At 40.7% G+C, this 25,708-nt stretch overlaps 1 protein-coding gene across 4 annotated transcripts in view; it reads right to left on the bottom strand.

Annotated features, from left to right (window-relative positions):
• FLNB (filamin B) overlaps positions 1 to 25,708 on the bottom strand; it is a 108,007-nt gene that overhangs the window by 13,214 nt on the left and 69,085 nt on the right. The window contains exons 25-42 of one of the 4 annotated variants that reach the window (XM_032801353.2): positions 23,141 to 23,308; positions 21,490 to 21,582; positions 20,466 to 20,589; positions 19,784 to 19,940; positions 16,682 to 16,871; positions 14,259 to 14,506; positions 12,367 to 12,441; positions 11,525 to 11,627; positions 10,395 to 10,535; positions 9,659 to 9,787; positions 8,830 to 9,003; positions 7,891 to 8,049; positions 7,235 to 7,438; positions 6,212 to 6,364; positions 5,126 to 5,248; positions 2,766 to 3,032; positions 1,758 to 1,895; positions 1,547 to 1,662 (exon numbers count right to left, since the gene is read on the bottom strand). In XM_032801353.2, coding sequence (XP_032657244.1) covers positions 1,547 to 1,662; positions 1,758 to 1,895; positions 2,766 to 3,032; positions 5,126 to 5,248; positions 6,212 to 6,364; positions 7,235 to 7,438; positions 7,891 to 8,049; positions 8,830 to 9,003; positions 9,659 to 9,787; positions 10,395 to 10,535; positions 11,525 to 11,627; positions 12,367 to 12,441; positions 14,259 to 14,506; positions 16,682 to 16,871; positions 19,784 to 19,940; positions 20,466 to 20,589; positions 21,490 to 21,582; positions 23,141 to 23,308 — 2,762 coding nt within the window. The remainder of the gene's footprint in view (positions 1 to 1,546; positions 1,663 to 1,757; positions 1,896 to 2,765; positions 3,033 to 5,125; positions 5,249 to 6,211; positions 6,365 to 7,234; positions 7,439 to 7,890; positions 8,050 to 8,829; positions 9,004 to 9,658; positions 9,788 to 10,394; positions 10,536 to 11,524; positions 11,628 to 12,366; positions 12,442 to 14,258; positions 14,507 to 16,681; positions 16,872 to 19,783; positions 19,941 to 20,465; positions 20,590 to 21,489; positions 21,583 to 23,140; positions 23,309 to 25,708) is intronic. The other 3 variants (XM_075073308.1, XM_032801356.2, XM_032801357.2) reach the window with 3 other exon arrangements.

Here is a 25,708-nt window from a genome sequence, read left to right as displayed (position 1 = left end):
CAGAAGGCAGACAAGTCTATCAATGCAGCTGTCAGAGGATCTAAATGTGTTTTAAATTTCCTGCAATGTGGTAGTGTCATCACAAGTGATGAATAGCAAACTAAAAATTAACATGAAACCAGATGTTGCTATGCTCTGCAAGTAGATCAATATTTTGCACTTGCCTTCAACAAGTAATCAGTCCCAAGAAGTGTATTTCATAATTATTCATGCAATTGATAGGGTCTTTATCACTGAGGAACAGTTGCATTTGGTTATGCTTTAGCCATTTTAACTATAATGCTTTGTAACAAGAACATACTTTACCTGATGCTATTTGCAGCTATATCCTGAAGAGGGAAATAAATGTAACTGAGTAGAATTTAAGTTAGATTAAAATGCACCCATGAAAAATTTAACTGATGGTGCAGGTTTTTGAACAGGTTCTATAGAATATTCAGCTTTATCTCCCTCTGCAGAGAAATTAGTTAAGAGCAATCCTGTCAAGAGTCTTTAAATGAAACACAAGAAAATCATCTATACCACAGTGACTAATTAAGGTCCATGCAACTCCTTGTTTAGGCTCTCAGAAGAATTACTACCCCATGTTAAATGTCAACTTTAATTTTAAAACTAAGAAATTTAATTTTCAATCTAGGTTTAATCAGGTTGCATTGAAGACAAGGAAGAGTGATCTCAACCTAGAAGAGCTCTAGCAAGATCCACTTGAACAGTTCAAGTGCTGTAAGATCTAGCCACAACATACTAGTTTACACTGGGTTCTCCATCTCACTTCCAAGTGTCTTGTTTTTAGGTTTAAACACCTTTAATATTACTTGTATTAATACGAGAAGCAACTCATGACTTTTTTGTGGTTAAGTATAACAGATGAGCCCAGAATGAGTACAAAGCTGGAATTCACTCACATTTGCTGCTGTTTATGCAGCTCAAATGGTTCAAGTCTGTGGTTTTAGGACATTGGCACATAAGTGAATTACTGCTTTGTATTCATCTATTTGCTCACACGGATTCTCAGAACAAGTCTAAAGTAAAGGTTTGATTAAGTTGGTGTACACAAATTTTGTTTGGGTTTAAAGCTGTGGCTTAAAAAAAGTGTACCCTTACAAGTCAACTCAGCATTATTGAGTAAACACAGTGAGTGTTTACATTACAAGAGGGTTTCAGGGACAAGGGGCTCTAGAAGCTATAGGTTTATTCAACTCATAGGCAACTCTGCTAGATAATCGGAGGAGCAATCCCAAGTTTCACAGGACCACTGTTCCCCCTCTCTCACTTGAATTCCCAAGTCTCCTAGTGTTAGCAACTGAAGCATGGCTAATATGTTTTAAATACTAGTTTAGAGGTTGACCTTTAAGAATCTCCCTTGATTGCCAAAGGGCTTTCAGTTGCTTCAAGTTTTTTCTAGTTACAAGTCTCATTTGGATGTGGAAGTATGACTATTTAAAACTGATCTAATAAACTTAAGACAAATTACAGCCTCCTTAAGAACAAGGACAAAAATCAGTCAGCATGTGGTAAATGATGAAGATGCTTCCTTATGTCTCACCTGAAGGCTAGTAACAGTGAGTCTACGAGCATCATCCGAAGGTTCGATGACAGGAACTAGGTAGGGGCTTTCTGGAATATGCTCATCGTTGAACTTTACAGACACCTCATAGTTACCTGAAAAAACAAGGAAGTAGTTTGTAAGAAAGCCACAAAAATAACTAGAAGTTTCCAGAGCAGTGATTTCAGCAGTATTTGGTCTCACTACGTACCAGGTTCTTGAGCAATGTAGGATACACCACAAGAGCCATCTTTATGGTCTTCAAAGGCAATTTCTGCTTTACTTGGGCCTTCTACTGCAATAGAAAGGCCTCCAGCTCCAGCTTCTCTTGTCCATATACTGAATTCAGCTGTTGACAAAGCATATAAGCAGGAGTTCTCACTGGAGACAATAACTGCTAGTGAAGATTGAATCCTTCGTCAAGAAGTAGGCTATTCCGTATGCAATGGTTTGAAAAATACTGATATGCCATGGCGATGACTTGTACCATGTGTAAGCAATAGACATGGACTAACAGTTTTACCATTTAGATTAGGAAAATAGTACCAGTTGATTCATTTTTAGGTAGTGTTACTGACCAACAGGTCGAAGCTACAAGCACCTTCAACATATAATTCTGCCTCTATTCACTGAGTCAGTCAGGTTTAGTGCAGTTGTCTGAGTCAAAGCCCAACCTGCTGAGAGCTCTCTATTAAGTTAGAATAGAGATTTACATTTTAGGCCCCACCTGTTCTGTTTTGCACTGATTTAACACAGATGCAAATCCCTAGTGTAGATGTGCACTGGCATTACGCTAAGGTAGACCCAAGCAAGATGCATCAGTGTCTTGCAGTGCCTACTAGGGGTTTGTGCCATTTAGCTAAAAGGTAAGACAGGTGTCAGTTCTAGTCAAGACAACCTTGGTTACCACAGTCCTATCAATATGGCATGTCACTGAACACAAATTTAAAAAGCTGATTCCTATACAAGACCTTCTCCACCCATGCAATGCAGCTGTATTTGTTACTTTCCTTGGCCTGTATTTCAGCTGCACAACACACCACTTGAAGTGATGCACCAATATTACAACTAAGCTCTAGCTGAGCCATCAAGCTGTATAGAGTCCTGTTTACAGCAGTTGACTATATAGGGTACTACCTAACTTGCTGCTCTAAAGCCAAACATGCAATATTGTATTCCAAGCTACAGGAGTTTGGTAGGGAAATCAAGGAATTCTCACCTGGGATGCCTGCTTCTGCTCTCTCAAGTCCTGGACCTCCAGCTGTTACTTTATTAGCTCCCCCTTCACCAAGTGGCCCAACAGTGAATTGGAAAGGACTGCCTGGGACATGCTGTCCTCTGTATTTGACATCCACAGTATGGATCCCCATTTCTTGTGGCACAAAGCGGACACAGTATGTGTTTTTTCCAACTTCATTTATTTCTGCATCAGCCGTTCTTCCAGAGGGGCTAGTTACCTGAGCTGTCATATCACCACTATCAATTTCTAGATTGAAAAAAAAAAGAGGTTAGCAGTCACTAATGGAACAAAATGATGATAAAGGTTGAGATTTGAGTCAGTCAATGGGCTTTGCAGGGCCAACTCCCTTAGGTACTTGTAAAAATATTCCACCTAAACAGATGCAAGCAAATCTATTATGGGCTAGATTAAAGAACAAGTGAAAGCTAAATTCATTAATTTTTAAATGAAACTGTGCATCCATGCTGGGTCCTGCCAAGGCTATCCCAGACCCAACTGCAAAGAATCCACCCCTTTATCTGGCATGGTAGCTTTCAGTCTCTGGGCTAGAAGTTTTACAGTCCATCAGAACTACTTCCGAGTCCAACAGGGCAATCCAGAGCTCCCTGACATAAGGGCAGAATACACCATTTCTGTAGTTCTACTCTCCTAGTATGGAAGACATTAAGCTTGAGAACATACCTCTGTACTGCCTGGCATTGTTGAGCAAGACCCATAAGTGGTCTGTTGCTTTTTAGTTGGTTTAATCTCTCTTGTTCTAAGTGAGAAATCTTACAGATTTATGATCATGCTTGCAGAGCACCATTAACATGTTTATTAGAAGATGACCAAGAGCTAATATGCATTGGATTTCCATCTTCTTCACAGTGGAGTCATTTATCCTAGCCAGCAATATCTAGGTAGTTTCATAGGAAGAGGTGAATGTTCCTGCCTTAATGGCTGGAGGATATAAGACTGCATGATTATTCGAGATAAAGGAACATATTGGTGACATTCATAAAGACAATCACCAATATCATGGAAATTTCAGAATATTGTTGAACTCAGCATTCTTGAAAATAAGGTATTTGTTCACCATGATAAGGTCATTTATCCAGAAAGTAGGTAATATGGTTGTTGAAAGTATTACAGATCTGGAGTGGTGACACACCCAGACAGTTAGAACTCACCTCCACATTATGGAAGTAGCTACAAGTCAATTTTCTGGTTGTTTAAGGGGGCTAACAGGAGATTTGCTTGCCTATTGAACTTCACTTAATTCTTTGAAATTCCCTCTCAATGCATTATGTTTCTGCCCACAGATATTCACTTTTCAACATCATGTTCTGTAAGAATGGGATTTTATGCAAGTCAGACTGGGTAATTAAATGTGAGCACACTGCCACTCAGACACCATGCACCCAGTGCTAAAAATGCATCCTCCATCCCTTCAAAGCCTCCACTGAGCACTTTTCATTGCTGTGGACCCAACAGGCAGATTGACTGGAAAGTCTGGATCCTGACAGTAGCTCATCCAGCCATGAAAATATGACACTGAGGTCCTCTCAGCCGAGTTGGGCAATTGTCTTTCAGCTCAGCAGACAGAAGTAATACAACAGAAATGAGGGAGTTTCTACAGAGATACAGCTATTTGAAACCGAGTTGCTAAAAGGAGGCAGTAAGGAAATGAAATAAGGGAGGGGAAGATGCAAGAACAGCTGGAACAGTTATTGTAATAGAAGTTGAGCAATTGTCAAACTACAGCTATAAAATTCCACTAGAAACAATAAGCAAGCAAGCAGCTCAGGTCCTATAGCTCACAAGCTCACTTTAGAGAATATAGATTACTAGTTTCTATTATGAACATCTAAATACCATTTGCTGAGTGAAAAACTTCACTGAAAATATTTCATAAGCATTTTGAAATAGTTAAACCACATTAAGGAAGTGATCATGGATTTAAAGAAGGTTGTATTGTTAAAAAGCCTACATTTTCCTCAAGTTTGTCAAGTTAGACAGAAGTTGTCTCTAGGTTCAGTACAGTAATTGTTGTATAGCTCTACTTTCCACTTCACTATATGTGGTTTGATTTTATTTATCCGGTAAGTTATTCCTCCCTTTGTCAAACATTGATACAGCCTACTTTCTAAATGGCTTAACTAATGCATCTGAGAATTAATATATAAATGCACTCTAAGTTTCAGGCCCCATTAAGACATTTAACATTTTGGCTAACATGCTAAACAAGCAATGATTTATAGGCTCAATGTTTCCACTGTACTCTCTGTGGTAAGTGAGGCATGCATGTAAAACATGCACTTAAGCCTTGTGCAGTATCATAGCCAGTCAGGAAGTGTTACCTGGAATTTTCAAGTTAAGGTCACACATGCTTCCAACTGTTGCAAGAGAGGGAGCGCCTCTTGCACGTGTGATACTCTCCTTCACTCTTCCTTCACCACTTATTTTCACAGTAAATGGACTACCTGTAAGTAGCACAACATTTCAGCTTAGAAATCTTTGAAAGATGGTGAATTTAAGTGTAGGATTCTTCAAGTTAGTGTAACAGATGAGAAATAAAAAAAGATACTAGTCAATGCAGAGCCAAATACAGTAAATAGATATAATTGCCATGGCTAAAATTTTGGACACTTACTCCTGATGAATAGTGAAGAACCCAAAGGTTCAAGAGTCTGATATTGATACATTTGCTAACTAATCCTATGCAGCACTGAACTAGCAAGATTAATGGACCAGTTACTCTATTTGAGTAAGTGCCTTTTTGATGCCTCTCCAATCAAGGCCACCACTACTACACATTTCTTCAGAGACAAGTTTTGTTGCATGTGCAGACACTGAAGGGAGAAATCCACTTTCCTCCCATACCCAAGTTATGATGCTGAGGTCCCCCTGCTCTGAACATGTTTGCAGAAGATGATGACTAATCCTGGTGTCTGTGCACCTGCAGAAAGTATCACTTAGGTCAGGATTTTAGATTCCTTTTCCCTCCTGCATTAGTATGCAGTGAATTCGGGGGGGGCGGAAGGAGGAGCCTTAGTTCAGAAGGTAGAGCTTAGTATTCTTTCCTTTACTTTGAGGGGTAGTCCCACTGATATTCTTGGTCTTTTCCCTTTCTAAAGCAGTTACTCTGGGAGAGGTAAACTGGAGCATGTAACCCACTAAACACCCCCCTGCATTCTAAGCCACCATTGTGTCTTTTGGGCATCATTTAATATGGCTAATAGACTGGCATTAGAGATGCAGTACACATCTTCCCTTGAGGTTACCTCAGTGCTCCCTTATGGCCCTGATAGTTCAAGACAAGCACATTCTAACATCTGCATCAAACAGGTCACAGCCAAGGCAACAAATATAAAACAATGGAAGCAGTACAGGAGCTAGGAGGTATTAAGTCCCTGACTAAGGTATAGCAAGCCATTCCTTCTTACCTGGAATATGCTCATCTGCAAATTTAGTGGACACTATGTACACACCAGGTACAGTTGGAAAATATGATACTTGACAGGTTCCATCTTCTAGGTCTTCTGTTTGAATATCCACCTTACTTGGTCCTTCAACTGCCAGTGAGATCCCACCATAACCTACAAGTTGCAACATGTTAGTTTAGTCCAAAAAAACTGAAGTTATGGACAAATGATTTGAAGTCAAATATGGTTCAAATTGAAGTTTGGCAATTGATTTTGAAGCAAAAAATGCCTGTCATTTCAGCATATGGATTAACTAGTCTCATGAAGTCTTGAACAAAGATAGCCTAATGCCAATTTTATTGCAGTATGTTCTGGCTGCCATTGTATAACCTGAAAGGCAAGGTAATATCTTTTATTGGACCAATGTCTGTTGGTGAGAGACAAGCCCGGGGGGGATGGGAAGATATATATAAATAAAACAAGTCAGGTATAACCTGTCTTTTAGTTCTTAGACTGACTGCTGACAGCATAAACAGTCAACTAGTTTCAGACAGGGGAAGTAGTTTCAGGTACCATACTTGGATTCCATGTCAGAAACTGGCAGTTCCACAGCCACATTTTCCTGACTTTGTAAGTGCACCTTCCCCTGTTGCAAGAGGCACCCATAAAGAGGAAAAGGTATCCTACTACATGGGGAAAAAAAAATGTACACTCATCAGGAAAGCTACTATATGCAAAATATGAAATAAAATTGGCTTCTTGAATCTATTAGCTTAGTCTTAGGCGTTACTTTTAACAGATAGACAGCTTGGAAGGTTTTACACTTGTTTCTAGAGAACTTGAATAGCATTCAAATTTAGTAGCATGAATACTTAAGAATGTTTGGGGCCAACAACTGATTCACACTTTGCATTTCTTGGAGTAGTTTCAAATGGATAATCCAAATGTCAAAAAGGCGGCATCCTGAAGAACCCATAACTCAGGCCTCCCTCAGAAGTGTGCTGAAGCACTGTTCCAAAAATGGACCTTTCACATAGCACTAACCTGCATCTCTTGTATCTACAATGAAATCACACATCTCAAACGTGCGTCCTTCTATCAAGCCACGGCCTGAAACTTTTGCTCTGCTGGCATCTCCAATCTCTGACTGAACCACCATGATAGAGACAGGGCTGTTTGGCACATGACTTCCATTTTTCTTAATGCTGACAAGGTGTTCGCCTACTTCTCGTGGAATGAATGAGATACCTACAAGGCAAGCAGGTGATCACAGCAGAACCACCACAGGCTGGTTTATAGGTTTGCATACATGCCACCCTGATTAAAACCCTTGTCACATGAATCAAGAAGCACTGCACTGAGGAAGTGATTAAGCCTTTTAATTTTGCTATGTAGCTGCAGTTCACATTTAAGGGGCCAACAGGGAACACCAGACTCTAGAAGACTTAATCCAAATTGATTAATCATGGGTAGCATCAGTGCACCTAGAGATGTGCCTTAACCCCAGCATGGAGTATTACATAAGGGAGAGGCAGGCATTTAGTCTCCATACCCATTCTGTTCCTGGCCACCACACTTGCCAGGTGAGGACTGGAGGACACAGGAAAGAGAAACCCAGTCCACAAGCTAGTGAATGACCACCTAGTAACAAGTGAAAGACACCATTTTAGTTTCCTTTTTTTAGGAAGAGCCAGGCTTACCAATGTGGTTATTGGGTAATCTTTTCAGAAGACAAGGCTCATCACGACCTGACGGGGCTCTAATACTGGCTGTTAAGAGGCTGAGATCAGCCTCGTTAATGTCCAGCAAGAAGTCAGCAGCAGAACCAAGCTTAACTTGGGATCTTCTTCTGCCATCATCTACAAAAATACAAGCAGATACCAGTTAGATTTATATAGGACTAGCTTTATAAGGCAGGCTGAGCTGGGAGCCCCACATCCTGTTCCTGGCTCTGCCAGACCATGAGTCTGAGCCAACAGCATACTCAGCCTTTCTTGCTTTATCTTCTGATAAAACACACATTCTAATGCTTTGAAATCACCTGATACATAGCTGATATCTGGTGTCTCTATTTATATGGATTAGTTAAGTGGCCCAGAAGAGCTTCAGTTCTACTGGCTCCTATCATGTCCTACATGATGGTCTCATAAGAACATCTGGAATTCTACTCCATGAAAGGATAAATATGGAACAAGATTATGTTAGGAAGACACTTTAGCATGATTCTTTCCGTCCAGCTTGGTAATTTAAGTGAGCTGGTCAGTGTCACAAGGTTGTGTGTTTCCACTTTGAACACTTGCAGACCTCACCTAAAGGCATTCTGAGCCAGTGTGAGGCTAGATGGACCTGCAGGTCCTCCTCTCATCCCATGCACTTATCATTACAGCAATTTAATTTATTACTGCCATTCTTGTGCTAGCTAATCTCATACCTAACTAAACAAAGTAAGTTACCAGCCTTACCATTTAATTTACAAGGCTAATATGTAAACTTCACTGGCTAAACATAAAATTGTTTAGCTCACCCAGATTGCAGGCCAGAGTAACTTCCCAATTTTGCAGTTATACACTGAAGAGGCAGTTGGATTACTCTGGAATCTGACCATCTGTGGATTGGAACAGTTAGTGTGTTCATCATACCTGTGATCTTGGCGGTGAATGGGCTGCCTGGGATGTGTTTGTCATTGTACTTCACAAGTATGCTGTAATCTCCAGGTAGGGTTGGCAAGTAAGTGACTGTGCAAGTGCCATCTTTGTTATCAATGCAGCTAATTTCTGCTTTTGAAGGTCCTTCAATAGCCAAGTCCAGTCCACCTGTTAGAAAGTGGAATTTTAATTGAGTAACCTTTAAATAAAATCTGAAGAAGCAAAGTAGCTGTAAAGAAGGCAGTTACTATACATTACTTAGTATTCAGTTGAGGTTTACTGTTCAGTTTTATCCTTTTAGAAAAAGAATTTTAGCCGAAGAACCATTTGCTTCAGCCAGCTAGAAGTATGCCAAGGTGGCCTTGACAGAGCATGATTCAATCTACTGCATACGATTCATGGAACACTGATTTTTCAGAGTCAATTTACTGACTAATAAATTTCACCCCTTCCCCCTCCAAATTAAGCCAAGTTTATTATTCCAGGAAACAGTCTGAAATACAACTGTGTACAGGAAATGTTAGAATTTTTACTCTGCTGCGTGCAAGTTAGAATTCAGAAAAAGGAGTCTGACAAACAAACAGTCTACTCGTGTCAGCATTTAACTTTAGTTTTCCCTTATAGAATCCCAGCTAACATATTAAACAGAGAAAAAGCATTATTCAGAGGTTATTTCCAGTAAATTACAACATCACTATTAGTTTATGACTTAAGTGCAATTATGCATACAGATTACATCTGATGTGTTTGAAATTGTGTTAGGCTTGTTTGTACAGAATTATAACTTGGTTAAAATATTTACCGTCCCTCTTAAAGAACTCACCCTCTCCAGCATCTTCTGTGACAATGGTAAAAGTCGCTGGTTTGTTTGCTATACCATAAATGAGACCAGGTCCATAGGCAGACACGTTTCCACTGTTTGGATAGTTTACGTAGAACTGTAGTGGGCTCTCTAGAGGATTTAAGAGATAAACCAGATACTGAAAATATGCGCAACACACACATTTGGGGGTTTAGAAGCATTGGATGTTCATTCAATGGTTTACAAGATCTTAGCTTTTCTAGTATTACGTTTGGCATACATAATACCTCAGAACCTTCCTTTTTCCATTACATAATTACTGGAGATTCTTCTAAAAACCAAGGAATTGCAAACATGCCAGTCTTCTTCCCAGCTCTTAAACATATTGCTCAGCTCATTCTGAGCCAAGAGTTGGGAGACTTGTTAGCAAGTCACAAACCACAAAACCTGGTTCCCAAAAACCAGGTCCATTAAGTCTGTCTTGTGCTGTTAAACTGCACAGGAAGCTCCCCTGCCTCTACTTGCTCTCTCACTCTAGTTTCCTTGTCTATTGAAACAAGACAAGCTATCTTAATAGTAAGTGCCTTTCAGGGAATTTCTAACTTTGATAGTGAAGTGAATACATCTCAAACCGAGTTATGCAACTTGCTAGTTACAACTAAATTGCCAAAAAGATATTTGGGAGCAAACTGAACATTTTCAGTTTCACACTGATAATCTGTGTCCCAATGCAAAGAAGGCTCAGCTAGACACTTACCTGGAATATGGTTTCCAATGTATTTTATGTGCATTTCATGCAGCCCAACCTCAGTAGGAGAATATCCAACTGTTACTGTACCATCTTTGTTATCCACAATCTCTGGTGTAGCAGTTTTTCCTGAGGGCATATGAACTTCACCTATAAGAGGCAATTTAAGAGTTAATGGAAACTGGCATAGCGCGCACACTCCTTTGAAGAGTCAAGCTGACCATTTTGAACCAAAGCATTTCAGATGGTTAAGTTACTTGTCCACAAGTACAAATACAAGACTAATGAGAACACCTAATATTCCTACTTGTGCTTCTATATTTTATTGTACAGCAGTCATACAATGAACAGCCTAGTGATGTAGTATAAGATTATATTGGCCAAGTTTAGTAGGATGTATGATCATTAATCAAGTTACACTTCACTTCTGTAATGGGCTCCCCCACAATCCTTTAAGGTGCTCATAATCACTTTTAAAGGAAGCCACCTGGGCAACAGCCAAATACTGAGCTGAAGGACAAGTGTGCATGTTCTTGAAGAAAGCCAATTCTAATAAATGCAGATACCTGGCCTACAGTGCATTTGGAGTGGGGAGCAGATGAGATGGGACACTTCATATTACTTTAGCCACCATCCCAGTAGAAAGATCCTTCAATTTGTGGCAGCCCCCTTAAGCTGTGCATTTGGAGACTTGGCTTGGCGTCACTTCTAGCAGTGACCAGAATGTCAGCTATACAGAAGGCCTGGAAGAAGAGTCAGCAGCTGTGGACTATGATCATCTATGCTGGAGGAGTTCACTTGGTAAGTTGCATTACGGTTTCAGGAGCAATATACAGGTGCTCCAGAAAGAAGCATCCAGAGCCCATGAATGGGATAGGTAACATCTCAGTTTAGGACTAACGAGATTAGTGGCAGTGCCAGGAGTTGCCTTGTTGAATTTTAGAACATATTTCACACATGCATATTTTAAGTACATTGCTTACACCTCCTGTATGCAATAACCAGACTCAAGTTACGCAGTACTTAATGTCACAATATTCAATACTATTTTCCACATCACATTTACAGTTGTAAATGCTTAAGTGTGCTGTCAAAAGCTAGGCAGCTCCATGCAGCTTGTCATACTATGAAGTGATTACCTGTTATTTCTCCCTTCTTTACAGCCCAAGGAATAACTAGATCAAAGGGCTTAAATCCCACACCATTCATGTCACCAACAGGAATGTACGGTTCTTCTGTGACCTAAAGAAAACAAGGAGCTGTCATTTTATGGGGACAGAGCAAGTATAGAGCAGCTAGTGTTTGTTTACAGTACAAAGAATTTGATCTGTGTGCAGTTTTGTGCAGTGCACAAAAACTTGCACTAAGTACTGTAGAGATGAATCAACTACAGAATTTTGCCTAATAGACAACTGCCCAGTTAAGCATCCCTTAATATCCACTAGCTTAATATTGGCCCACCTGCCAAAGAGTCAAAAGATTTTCAGCAAGTTTAAGATAAAAATTGCACATAAGTGAAGAAAATGAGAGAAAATTTAGCACACACAAGATGCAAAATGGTTCCATCTGAGATAAGAGTTTTAGTTGCTCAAGGCCTGGAACAAAAGTTTTTTTTAGAATGGTAGAATGATTGCAATGTAAGCAGCAAATTTTTGCCTGAAGAAATACAAGTTTCACAATGCAGTTTTAGACAATGTTTGCCATTATACTGGGAACACTTTTCTTGAAGTTATACTGCAATGTTGAATTTGTTAAGTTACACAAAAATAGAAGGAATAAATGGACACTGTTCCTCTTCATGTTTGAGAGTTTGGAGCGTCCCTTTAAGCAGCAAAGAAGACAGATCTGCATGAAGTCTGAATCCCAAAATACATTTGATCAGCTGGAAAGCTGTGAACAAATGACCAGAAAGACCAAGCAGTCCCAAGCAGCAGGTTGTCATTTCTGAAATGGAATGTGAAGAGAGTAAAAAATTGTGTACCCAGGGATGGAATCCAGGGGGACATGCGCTTACTGGCTCCTGCGACATTACTGCAACTTCGTCTGCATCCGTAGCCTGGTCAGTGGCAAATGCAGGTTAATTGGATGTCAAGTGTGGAGGAATGAATACTTTTAGAGAGTACATAACACTTAAGGTGTCTCACTTTATAGTCATTTCCCCATCCCAAAAATTTCCTCCCAGTTCTGTAGTGGCACCACACCACCAGGAGGGAGACATTCAACAGCAGAATCTGACTGAGCATCCTTGACTAAAGGTTAGCTGCTTAGTTAATGGATTCTCCTGATGCACATTCTGGGATGGTGACTTCAGTGGAAAAGAACCATATTGGGTGTCATGAAGTCTCCCTTCCCACATGCACAGACAGGATACTGGCAGACTCAAGTCATTCCTACTTAAAGCAACAACAGAAATCCAGAGTATCACATTAGGCCAGAACATTTCACCTAGTGTTATGCCATTGAACTTGCTTTGCCCATTTACTTCATTGCAGATCCCTTAAGTGAAGCAACCCACTGGGAATTTACACTGAAACAAAGGTCTTAGAGAAACAGCTATTGCTCTTTGGTACTGAGCACCAAACCCCCCACATCAGACTTACAAATGCATCAGTACATTAGGAAGTAGCAAAATTGACTGCCTTTGGAACAGATTCATTGACCTCAACAGATGCTTCTGGCGGATGTTTTGCATGGCTGTGAAGGGAGTCAGTTCTCAGTGAAGTGTCTTCAGGGGCTACAGTAGCTATCTGCTCAGAATTAGCTAATAAATTACCAAAGTGTACAGCTTTGAAGGGCAACACTGGTACATCATGCTGTGAAGTCAGACATGCAGTGATGCAACTGGATTAAAACTGGCTGGCTATAGGTACAATCACTATTGGGCTGAGCTTTCTAAGCCTTTCAGCCCAATACCAGTGGTTTAGTGATTAGGGGAGTCTGATGCAATACATGTTGCTATAAACACTTGTTTCTTATAATACTGGGAAGGAGTGTCGAGACATGTTCTGCTCTACACTATGGGAACACCACCCACCAGTATTTAGGCACTGAAAAACAGTGCGCTTTTTATCCCATGAAAGCTTATGCCCAAATAAATTTGTTAGTCTTTAAGATGCCACCAGACTCCTTGTTTCTGTGGATACAAATAAGCATTAGAGGGATAGTCGTGTTAGAGTATAGTCGAGAGCCTCCTTCACCTATCCTGGTCTTTAGATTTGTTATGTGACAGATCATGCTGTGCACAGAGCTTTTTTTAAGCCAAACTTTGTACTCAGGGTTTTTTTTAAAAGCTATCTACTGCCACAGGCTTCTTTGGTAATTACAACTCAAGGGCTCTCAGCTGTGTCTGAAACCTCCTTAAACAGGCAAAAATAAGGCCTAGCATGCCCATGTATAAATGAGTACTCACTAGAAAACAGTTGGGATCTGACTTTAGATTAGAAGTCATTTAGCAGGCAATTGTGGAAAAAAAAAAGTGTTTGGAATATTAAGCACAGTATGTTCTACTATAGATTTGGGATGAAGTTACAAATTATTACTAACTGACAAGACAGACATGATGCACATGTAGCAAAATGTACAGCTACAATAATGGGCCTTTTAAAGCAGAGGCTATGGCCACTGACATGGTTCTTAAAAACATCTAAAGTAAAGTTGATATGAAAGCTCTGAAAGTGAAGATAAAGATCAGTCCAAAAGACCATCCTTGTACTATGTCTATCAATATGGTATCATGCACCCAATTGTACTGTGAAATGTAAAATATTTGTATGTACACAAGTAATGCGTGTTCAAATGTTTTCCACCAGACTATTCAAGAAACTACCATATAAAATCTGAAGTATGGCTGAGGGAAACAAAAAAGCAACTTACCATTACAGTGAAGGGGCTGTTTGGAATATCCACTCCACCAAAGCGGACATAAATCACATAGGTTCCTGGTTTAGCAGCAGTGTAGAAGATATCATAAGTCCCATCCTCATTTTCAATAACATCTGCCTCAGCTTCTGTACCATCTGGTGTCAGGACGGTGCATGTCACTTTACCTTTCCCTGCAGATTTGGCATCTACTACAAACCCAACTTCCTCACCAGTCTTCACAGGGGATGCAATTCCAGGACCTAGAAAGCAGTTTTGGTTACAGAAAGTGTTCAGTTTTACAAATCAGTTTTTTCTAGAAAATATGATTGAAGCAAATCATCCTATCAGCAAACTAAACAGATATACCCCCAGGAAGACCTTAAGGCTATAAGAGAAACAGTAACATGGTCACAGGACCAGTTTTATGGTGTGGTATGAGTTGTGGTTCAGGTACAAGTCTATTTCTTTTGCTTACATATTCATGTGTTTCAGGAATTATTTTTCATCTGCAAGAGCCAATTTTTAATCTTATTCTTCAGCTCAGTCAGGTAGGCTGAGTGAGGCTAAAATAAAATAAAAGCTTCTGAGAGAAAGCTGATGGACACTTACATTTAAGAAAGCAATCTATCACTTTTAATCCTTTATCAGGAGACTGCTTAATATATGGATCCCCAGCTGACAACCTAGTCACTTAACTAGATGCCCTGAGTGAAATAAGACTCAGTTCCTTAGTATGGGCTAAGGCAAGATTCTAGTAATGAAATAGATTAGTAGTTACAACTGACCATGTTTCCCCCTTCTGACAGTCAAGAAGGGCCTCTTAAAAGGTATCATATTGAAACCTTCTCTGTATTAAGTGTCAGAGGGGTAGCCATGTTAGTCTGGATCTGTAAAAGCACCAAAGAGTCCTGTGGCACCTTATACACTAACAGACATACTGGAGCACGACCTTCCGTGGGTGCATGCATCTGACAAAGTGGGTATTCACCCACAGGACTTTTTGCTCCCTTTGTCTTAGTTTCATTTGTCTGAGACACTCCCATGAATACACAGCAATCAAGTATAACCCAGTTGCAAAAGACATGGATTTTTAAGTCAGTGATGAGAAATATGAAGTGTAAGGTTTATGGTACATTTAAGACATATGCTCTGGAATGCAAACAATGGCATTCATCACTAAGAAAGCAATTTGTTTACATTTAAGTACCAAAAGGCTCACAGCTTTAGTCATTTAATATAGATCAGCAGCATTTGAGCGTTTATATGGATGCCACAGATAATCAAATTTATTTTAAGGAAAGTGATTTAAGTGGACATCTGAGAAAGTGTTTCAATTCAAGGCTTTAGCAGTTAGTGCTGCTCTCAGCAATGCTGAATAATTTTCACTAGATCAGAAAGTGGTATGAGGATGTTAAGCCAAATGTTCTCTCCTCTTCCCCCGAATTTTGATTTGAGATCCCTGCGGTGCATTTCTTCATTTGTGATAGGAATCTATATAGTTATTTTAGAAGCCTGAAATGTCTCAACTGTCAAAAACATTAACTTTAGAAAGTGACAGTTAAACTTTCTAAAAAACTTCCAATTAGTGTCAGGCTAAGTCAAAACATTATCTAAAAACCCTTGGGGTGCATAGATGTAGATTAGATTTACATTAAATTCAACCATGAAGTCAGTTTTTACTTATCAGCCAACATCCAAGATTCTATGCTTTTCCTGTAACTCATCAAAACCTGAAGTAGAGTTCTGCTGTGCGTGTTCACTACAGGAATTTAAGTCCTATAAACTGGTAGCTCGGAACCCTCTGGTCATTAAATTCAGTTCTACAGATTGAATTCAGGGAAAGGACTACTTCTCTGTCCAGGACTTAACACAATGGACTTTGGGTGCTGCTGTAATCCCGGGGGGCGGGAAGGCAGGGGAGACACAGCTGTTCCCTAATAGCACAAGTGCTCTTCTCACTTCAACAGAAGCTGGTTTCTGTACATTTGGCTCTGCTAGAATTTGCATGTGGGGTTGCATGTGAAGTGAGGTCTTAAAATCACACCCTCTTACCTTGCAGAGATGTTTAAAGTTCACATTTATGCCAATGCAAGTTTCCAACTTCAATTGTTGGACTTTTCTACAGTCAAACAAGGGCTGCAGTTGGAGATCTGGCTTACCCCAGCAAGAGTTTCATCTTAATCCACAAAAAGGAATTATCCCTAAGAGATGATCTTAGGGAAGTCAATTAGTGAGAACGATGTTTTATGAGAATCTATTTTGGGACCTGCAGGTAACTGCACCTACTATAAAGGCAGTTACTTCATTTTCACTTTCGCAGTCTTTTCAGGCAAGGTCATTACAAAAACCGTTTGTAGTTTGGCTAGAAAAATTCATGTGAAAAAAAGGGTAAGAATATACCAAGTATTTTGGAACACAGCAAACTCGCCACATACCTGTGGCCAAACACTTGCTTGCATCCCCTGCTGGTGATGCACGGATGCGGTAAGGAGAAGATGGGATGTCATCCCCACCGTATTTGACACCAATCATATACCGGCCTGTCTTGTCTGGGACATATGTCACTGCATAAGTGCCATCCTTGTTGTCATGAACATCAGCTCTCTTTGGTTTGCCTTCTTGGTCCTGAGGGGTACAAGTGAAATATTAATAGTTGCCTCATGAGTTACACTTAAACGTAAGGCTCTCTTAAGATGGATACAAGTGTTCAGGCCATAAAATTTACGTTTAGAAATGCACCTGCATGTTCTTAAACTCTGGAAGAGTTTAGTGCCTAAACTGGTTTAGCGTACAGATCGAACAAGGACTAGCACCAAAACATGACATTTTAAGTGGAAAATTAAACAGGCATCAGAAGCTATATTGCACAACTTTCACTGTCTATTTGCAGACAAGTGTTTGCAGCATCCAGCACTCCAACTCCTAATCCAGTCCCACCTAAGGCAGTTTCCAATACAACCCTTCAGGTCCTTTTTAGATTTTTCAGCATACCATAACAATCCCACACAGTACCCCCTACATACAAGAGTCAATTCAAGTGTTGTGAAAACCAGTTATGCAACACCTTATTTTCAAGATGCTTATATACTCAGCATATCACCTTATGGTTACAAGACAAAGGATATATTAATGCAAGTCACTATAGAATTCAACTTCAGGAAGCATCTCATTTCCAGCACCTGTCCAGACTATGGTTAATGTAGTCTGCCTTCTCAATATCCATTTCTGTAGGTCTGAAGTCTCAGATGGGCAGGGTTCAAATAGTTTAACATGAAGTATGTAAAAATAAGTTTCGCTCCCAGTTGCTTACTGAAAGATTAGCAATGTCAGGCAAAAGCATTGAGCCTACTTAAGCTTTCAACTGAAGGGATTGGTCTTGTAAATGGTTTTTGAGAGGGCAACAGCAAAGTTTACATTAGTCTAGTCAACTGCCATTACTACAATGGATATTCAAAAAGCATTACAAGAACTGAGGAGTTGCTTGGACTTGCTTGTCGGGATAGTATTGAAGCTTAGGCATGCACAAGTTTCACATCTAAAACCAAGGTCAAGGCTGCACAAGATTGCTTCTAACAAAGCTGTTCTGAAACTGTTCTGAACACAGCTACAAAATGTGAAGTGAGCTTCCAGAAAACCCCACAATGGACCCCTTCATACTAAATTGCAGATCTCATCTAAGTTTGACCTAAATGGTTCATATTTTAACACCTTAAAGCACTTTGACATCTTAGGTACAAGGAGTTATGCCTTGCTCTTTTAGTCTATGGGCTTGTCTACACTACCAAGTTTTGTTGACAGAACTTGGTCAACTTTTGGGTATTGACATACAAAAATCACCAGAGGGCATTCACACTTGCACCCTCTGACAGATCATGTCCATACTGGGGACACCATCATTCACAGGTTAAGCAATGCACTGTGGGCATGTATCCCACAGTGCAGTGTTGTGAGAAGGGAAAGCTGATCGCTGGCCATCTTGCGTTTCTCTACAACTTCTCCCACAGCCCCCTCAGCCACTGAGAGCAGCAAAGTAGCTCTGTGAGCTCTCCATGTGATGAATGGCAAAGCAGCACAGGAGTCTGTCCCCCTCCCCCTGCAGCTAGAGTGACCAGATGTCCTGTTTGTATAGGGACAGTCCCAATTTTTGGGATTCATATAGGCTCTTATTACCACCCCATCCCAATTTTTCACACTTGCGGTCTGGTCACCATACCTGCAGCAGCAGTCTGCCCGCTGCTACATTCCTAGTGCAGGGCAGAACAGGAGCATTCCAATGGTTTGCTCTTTGTTTATTCCCCAAATAGAGCAGCACAGATATTTCCTGGAGCTTTCAAAGGGAAGGGATGCATGTCTGCAGGGCAGCAGAGATCCAGACACTGAGAAGAGCAATCAGGGCAGACATTGTGGGATACTGGCGGATACTTCCATAGGGGTGGAAGTTTTGTTGCCGTCAAACCTGAGTGTTTTTCACAACAGAAGTTCCATTGTCATGTGTACCCTCTTGCTGTTGTGTTGCCAAAAACCACCTTTTGGTGACAAAAAACTTGCCAGTTTAGACAAGCCCTATATCAGATGAGCGAATGGAAGTAGAACCACCAAAAGTCACTGTGCAAAGGATGTTTATAAGAATAACTGAGTACACAGTCACCTTCAATGAGACTAGCCTATGCAGTGCTAAGCACGCTTAACTGTTACAGAATTTTATCTGGCAAGCTACTGCAAATTGGGAGGTTACATATTTGAGACATGTTACGGACACTGTTAACAGAAGAATTACAAACCAAGCAACTGCATTATGTAGTATGACTTTTGGCTGCATGAACACTGCAAAGGCCATGAAATGGATAGGGATAGAGAATGCAAAAAGACTGTCTAAAACCATTTACTCCAGCCCTAATCAGCAAACTTTACTAGCTCACTGCATGAAGGGCACTTTTGCCCAAGCCATAGTCTTGCCACAACCCCTCCCCTACCTTATTAGATACTTCAGGGAACAAAGATGTCCTTGCAGCAATAGCAAAAGCTTGTCAGACATGCAAGTTACAGATGTATCAGTTTAAAGAGCCTGTAAATTTAGCAGCCTGAATAGAGGATCATTTGATTAGTTTAACAACTGCAACAGCAGAAGTGCAAGACTGTGGCCTTGCTGGGTCAGGTAAGTAGGAAGGCATTTCCTTTTAAATTTAAAGTTTTTATTTGAGTCTGCAAATGGGAAGCTTGATTTTTTTCTTCCTTTTAGTATCAACATGATCGATCTCTGGAGAAAGATCAGAAGAACTAGAAGTTTTTACTACTGCACAACTGGTCATTAAATCCTTGGCCAGCCTTAATCATCAGTTGTTTGAAGTTTAAGGATTAACACCCTGAAGTACATTTCCCAAGCAATATCTGAATTTGACTTGATGTTTTAGCCAGAGCACGTCTTCCAATGACTCCAGGTATTTCAGGGTGTGGCAACTGATAAGGAGAAGACTTTAAACTAACCTACTCCCGCTCAGGAACAGCGTGTGTTTGGATAAATATGAAAAACAATTTACCGTTATCTGTATGGACAGAAGTCCCTCTCCTGCATCTTTAGCATCAACAGCAAACTGCACAGGTAAACTGGCTGGAACTCCATATAAGCTGAGACCTGGTCCACTTGCAGTCACTTTACTGGCATCATATGTAGGAAGCACTTTTACCTTGAAAGGACTTGTTACAGGGGAACAGATGTGTTTAAGTCATCATTTGTTAGGCTTTACAGTAGGTACTATCACTATTCAGACCACTTAAGCACGTACTTAAATCCCACTAGCCAATATACTTTCCTGAATTGGGACCCAAGACTAATCTAGATTCTAGTTTGAAGGCAACAATAAATGGAGATGCTGTCACTTAAGAGTTCACTTTTATCCTGGCATGCACATGCCACTGCATAAAATCTCTCCCGAGTGCTAGGGGAGAATTAACCAGAGGCCACCTCAGAACCTTGCTGTGTTATGGTCTGGGGAAGAGACACCACTTCAAGTCTAACACTAAGTTTAAAAATGCAGACTGGCTCTTGGGATCAACATCCAGAAAACCCCTCTTTAACTATACTGACTTAAGAGGAAGCATAGGTGTTCAAAGTAGTCAGTTAAAGTTACAAAGGCTAAGACTAATCAGAACATGAACTCTGGTGAAGTGCTATTTAGGTAGGTGGCTTGTTCTGGAAAAATGGATGCTTTGTCAGCTTACCTGCAAGGAATCTCTTCATCTCCATATTTGACAGAGATTGCGTATGGGCCCTCCTGCATAGGTGTGTATGTTACTGTGTGAGTGCCATCTCCATTGTCAACTACATTAACTGGCTCCACCATTCCTAAAACAAACATGCCACTTGTTCAACAGCAATAGTCAAACCCATCCTATTGGAACAGCAGGATCGCATTAGCAGTTTTGTTGCTTCAAGCTTAAAGGTGCTGCTGTTGATTTAAAGCCTTACAACAGATCTCATAAGCCTGAGAATGACTTCACTGTCCAGATATTAGGAGATAGTTTCCACCACTTTCTGTTGATGAGCCATGGATCAGAGACAACCAGCATCCACCTCCATCAGCCCTTTAGGCTTTTTACCTGATGGCTATTGCCAGTTTAGTCAGCAAAGCCAATAGAACACTTCTAGAGAAAGCCAGAATGGACTTGAAAGGCAGGCTAACACCAATTAGACCATGTCACTCCTCAAGTGTACCTGAAGAGGTTTACAAAAGAGGGAAAGGTGATAGCTGCCTCAACTATCAGTCACTGCTAAGACTGCACACTATCACTGGAATACAATGCAAGCAGAGTCCAGTTCTAAAGCATGTTAGTACAAGACAGTGATTTTAGTCTCATGCTCCTTCAGTGCATCTGGAAAAAAAGCTTTACTGCCCAATGGAGATCATTTACACTAAAACAAATGTTTAAGGAAAGTAGTTGGTCCAAAAGAAGCTTCATTTTAAGATATAGAAAATCCTAAGATAACTTGAAACAATTGTTTCAAGTTTTCTACTGCAGTTGCAGCAAATTTCTTAGCATGCAGTTAATCAGTTCAAATCATACATTTCAAGACAAGCTATAATTGCAGTAATGCTTTAATATAAATTTAGTAATTCTGCAGCTATTAGGGAAGTTTAGTTGCCATGCAAAGCCTTTAAAACAAGTTATTTTTACAGCTTATTTTTTGCTCTTAGCAGAAGGATTTGTGCATATAGGCTGTCAGCAGTTAGTGAAAAATGCAAACCTGGCTCATTAGCTTCCCCCTTGGGGTCACCTTTAAAGAACTCTGAAATCGCTTTCAATGGACTGCGCCATGACGAGGAATCTGTTTCATCAGCTAGAATTAGATAATGATTATTTGAAGAGCACTCATGTTTACAGAGCTATGGCTCATCTTTCCTTATGAAACAGGAGATTAGAGGCTTGTGTGGTCAGCAGAGAGATCAGGCCAGAGGTGTCACAAACAAGATAACCCCTGCTAGTCAAATTCTTCTAGTACCATGAATCCTATATATTGATACAGAAAAGCAGACACTGCTATTACTAACTCAGAGGTTGAAGTCAAATGTAACATGGGTCATAGCTGTATCTAGTCAAGCTGTGCAGGCCTTCCAAATGTACTCTGTAGACTTCTCACAAAGCTTCCTACTGAAAGCGCAATCTTCCATTTTAAAAAGGGGAGTTTGGTATGCCCAACATGCTTGTCTTGCTTTTTTGACCAAAGAGGAGCAATCCTAGAGGGTAGGGGAGAAATGAACTACCACCCCTTAGATTTAGCTACTGGTACTTGGGATTGCATAGTTCAAGACAAAGCTTTTACCTCTTCAGTTGAAGTAGCATGTGTATTCTGTCTATGGACTTATTCATCAGATTGGATTTGTATGGAAGAGGCAATATGAACTAAAATGCAGTCCTAGTGTTGCAGATTTAGCATCTTTGCTTCAGAGAGTTTTGACATTTGTCAAAAGCCATCTCACTTGACAGATTTGTTTGTTCGTGAAGCTAACGTGTGGTACAACTCAGGCTGGGGCTTTATGGGGACAAAGATGCATTTCTCACCCCTCCCAAAGCCAGGGGAGATTGATGCATTGCTTTAATAGGTCTGAATCTCATCCCCGCTAGTCACCTCCTGAAATGTCAACTCTTCCAGGCAGAAGCCCATTCACTGTAGCCCCTCAGTTTCTTCCAAAAAGTTAAGACTGAAGATCTGTTTAAAGCTAATGTACTGCTAAAGTTACTAGCCTTGTGCTCTGCTGGGTATTTATGGAACAAGTCTGTCAATGGAGCTAGTCATTAGTTATCTCCACAAGAGTTTGACACTTTGGTACTCTCACACCCAGATTAACCAATGTGCACTCTACACCTCATGGCACCCCCATCTTAAGCTCCCCCCCAGATTTAGGTGAGGGTGCTGCAGCAGGCCAAATCTGTGTGGGACTGAAGTGCAGCAATGCTACTTACACAAATGTGGCCCATGCCACAAGAGCAGGGTGGGTGATAGGAGTGGTGACCTAGGGACACTGGCAAGTAGCTAGGAAGGTCCTGGACAAGCAGGATGTTGCCCCTCTTCCCTTCTCCCCCCATATGCACATCCCAGCAGTGCTGTCAGGATAAATGGGGCTGGTGGAGGGTTGATGGAGTATAAGTGCTTTGCTTAGCTGCTCCCATTTAAGCTGCATGGGGCTAGCAGCAGGAGGAAGCGAGCTACAGCACAGTCATAGCACTGCTCAGGTTTGTCCTGACTGTCCTAACAGCAGCCAGGCCAAATTTGAGTGAAGGCCCCACCTCTCCCTACCCCCATAATGCACAAGGCCCCACAAATTTTTTTAATCCAGCACCACCTGCAAGATACAAAAAGTAGACATATCAAAGTAGGATAATGCTAAGGTCCTTACCTCTGGGTCCTGCCACCATAACTTCAAGAGGTGCTATTCCAGCCTTACTGGTATCTACAGTAAAGGACTGTGGGATTTTGGCTCGAACTGCTGCTCCTAGACCTGGACCTGCAACCTTTACCTTGTATGGGTCAACAACATCTTTCACAGGAACTTTAAATGGACTGCCTGTAAAACAGAAGTGTAGACAACTGGCAGTTTGAAGGGTTTAAGTAAATGAAAGCTCACTAGCCTCCTGCCACCACTGTTTGCACCCCCAGAATTTCCTCCTAACATTAAGGGTAGAGATTGCTTTTTGTTTTCAGGTGTAGCAAAAAACTAAATATGCACTTCAGTTTGGCAAAGTCTTTCAAGGGCAATTGTGGAATCCCCATCATTGGAGGTTAAGGACAGGTTTGTCCAGCCTGTCAAGGATGGTCTAGGTTTACTTGGTCCTGCCTAAGCTCAGGGGCTGAACTAAATGACCTTTTACCTTCCCTACATTTCTATGAATCTGACTAACAGAACACTATCCTCCAATTCAGAGCTGGTTTTGAAGATAATCAGGTGTGGGGTGGAGAACTTTGAAGTTTAGTCACTTTTGATCAAGCAAAGTATTCAGGTCAAGTGCTCCAAAGTCTTAAAAGGTGAGTAAGTCAAGTGTCAAGGCTCTATAATTGATAGGTTGTTTCCAAGGCCATCGGCTACAGTTTCCACTTAAGTATCCTTAGCCAAAGCTAACTCTCTCATCTCAAAAGAGAATTACAAGTCTAATATTTTTAAGGGAGGATAACTTAGCAACATTTTGCTATCAATGGAAACAAGCTCACTTTTGTATCTTTGTTTCTTTCAAAATCTGTATCAAGAAGAAACCTGCTTCAAAAATTATCTACTCCCCACCACAGAGGCAGTGAGTCTTCCAACATGGCCATCTACAGCAGTGGTAGCCTAGTTTAAGATTTAGGACATCAGACTTGTGCTTTTGCAGCATTCAACATGGTTTAGTTGCTTCCATCCCCATCCAGATGGCAACCTGTCCAGCAGTATGTTGTGTTATGGACAAGAATAAATAAGCACTTGAAGTCCCTAAAGCTTCTGGTCTGAAGTGTTCGACTACAGCCACAGGAAAGTTTTAGCCTTCTCATTATTTCATGTGTTCCTAGTAATGCTGAAAACTAAAAGCTATTTCATACACCACAGGTACAGTACAGGCTTTCCTGTGTTACCTTACTATTCCTCAATGTTGAAGGGGAGTGGCACTTTTAAAAGCATAGTGAAGTTGGTCCCTATGCTCAGTCTTTTGTACTTCTGTGAAAGCCAGCTGTCATGTCTAATTGTTGTGCATTTTTCACCAAGACTCCAGTACTAAGCGGATAGTTCTGGACACTTATCTAGCTTTCAGTCTGTGGCAAGAAAATTAGTTGCATCACCGTTCATTTTACCCCACTAGTATCCTGCTCATTTATGGCAGCTGAAATTGACAGCTTAATTGTTCATTTGCTCATAAATTAAGGGCTTCACACAGATCCAATTTTGTAGGCTATTACACTTCTAAGTCTGCTGTGCAGTAAAAATGTGCAGTATCCAGACAGAACAAGTTAAATTACATGTCAGTATTCCCTTTGAATTTCCATGTTGTGTTCTCACAAGTTTGACCATGTGTTAGCAAAATGCTATCAAGCTGTGCAGAAGTAGTGAGTGATCCAGAAGCTGAGCTGTATTAGGCAGTAAAGCCAGAGAAGGGGCTACACTATGTAGATTTAACTGCAGGAAAAAGTCTCATTGCTTACCAAAAAAGGGGGGATAAGAACCAAAGAAACATTTGACAGGCCTGCAGACAGCAACTGGAAATATCTGGGCTACATGCCATAACTGGCTGACCCTGAGTGCTTGCTAAAAAACACAAGTTTCACTGTTGAAAGTGACCTGCCGGCACCCTGCTCCTGTAAGTGGATGTTTAGCTGTGAACCACTTGCTTGTCACATTGCCTGTACTCTGTTCCTTCCTCAGAGGACAAGCCAGAAGCCCAAATGAAGGCACATGCAAGCATCCAGTTCCTTGGCAATTTACCAAGTTATAGTACATTGAGAAATGGAATTGGTAGGGGTAGAGCCAGTTCCATGAAGTCCTAGAAAGTGCACATTGTTCTACACACAGGAGTCAAGGCTAAGTGCTCAGAACTATTTCAGCAGAAATTAACAGCCATTTAATCCTTGATACATTTTTAGCTAGGATGGCTTTGCATTGTAAGTTAGTTGCTGATAAACACTTGGAACTCTGTTCATGTGTTATTCCAATATACAAGCTGGAGATCCAGTGCACCTTGAGGTAAACAGGCACCTATTCATTTTCATGGAAATGGTAGCAATAAAATTTTTTCAGTGACAAAAAAGTTTGCAGTGCATGATATAATCCCAGAAGACTGCATCATTTTACAGCAAACCATGGTCTTAACATTCACACCCTGGAAGGGCAGTCTTAGTCTGGCTCTCCGTCAAACGTCATTGCGTAATTGGTTTCAAAATATGTTTCCTAAATTGACAGACTGCACTTTTAGAAAGCAAGTTCCCACACTAGTCTACTTGGTTT

Source organism: Chelonoidis abingdonii, chromosome 17 (assembly GCF_003597395.2).
Source record: "Chelonoidis abingdonii isolate Lonesome George chromosome 17, CheloAbing_2.0, whole genome shotgun sequence".
Lineage (NCBI taxonomy): Eukaryota > Metazoa > Chordata > Testudines > Testudinidae > Chelonoidis > Chelonoidis abingdonii.
Note: the sequence above shows the minus strand (reverse complement) of the source record. Positions and strands in the feature narration are given on the sequence as shown.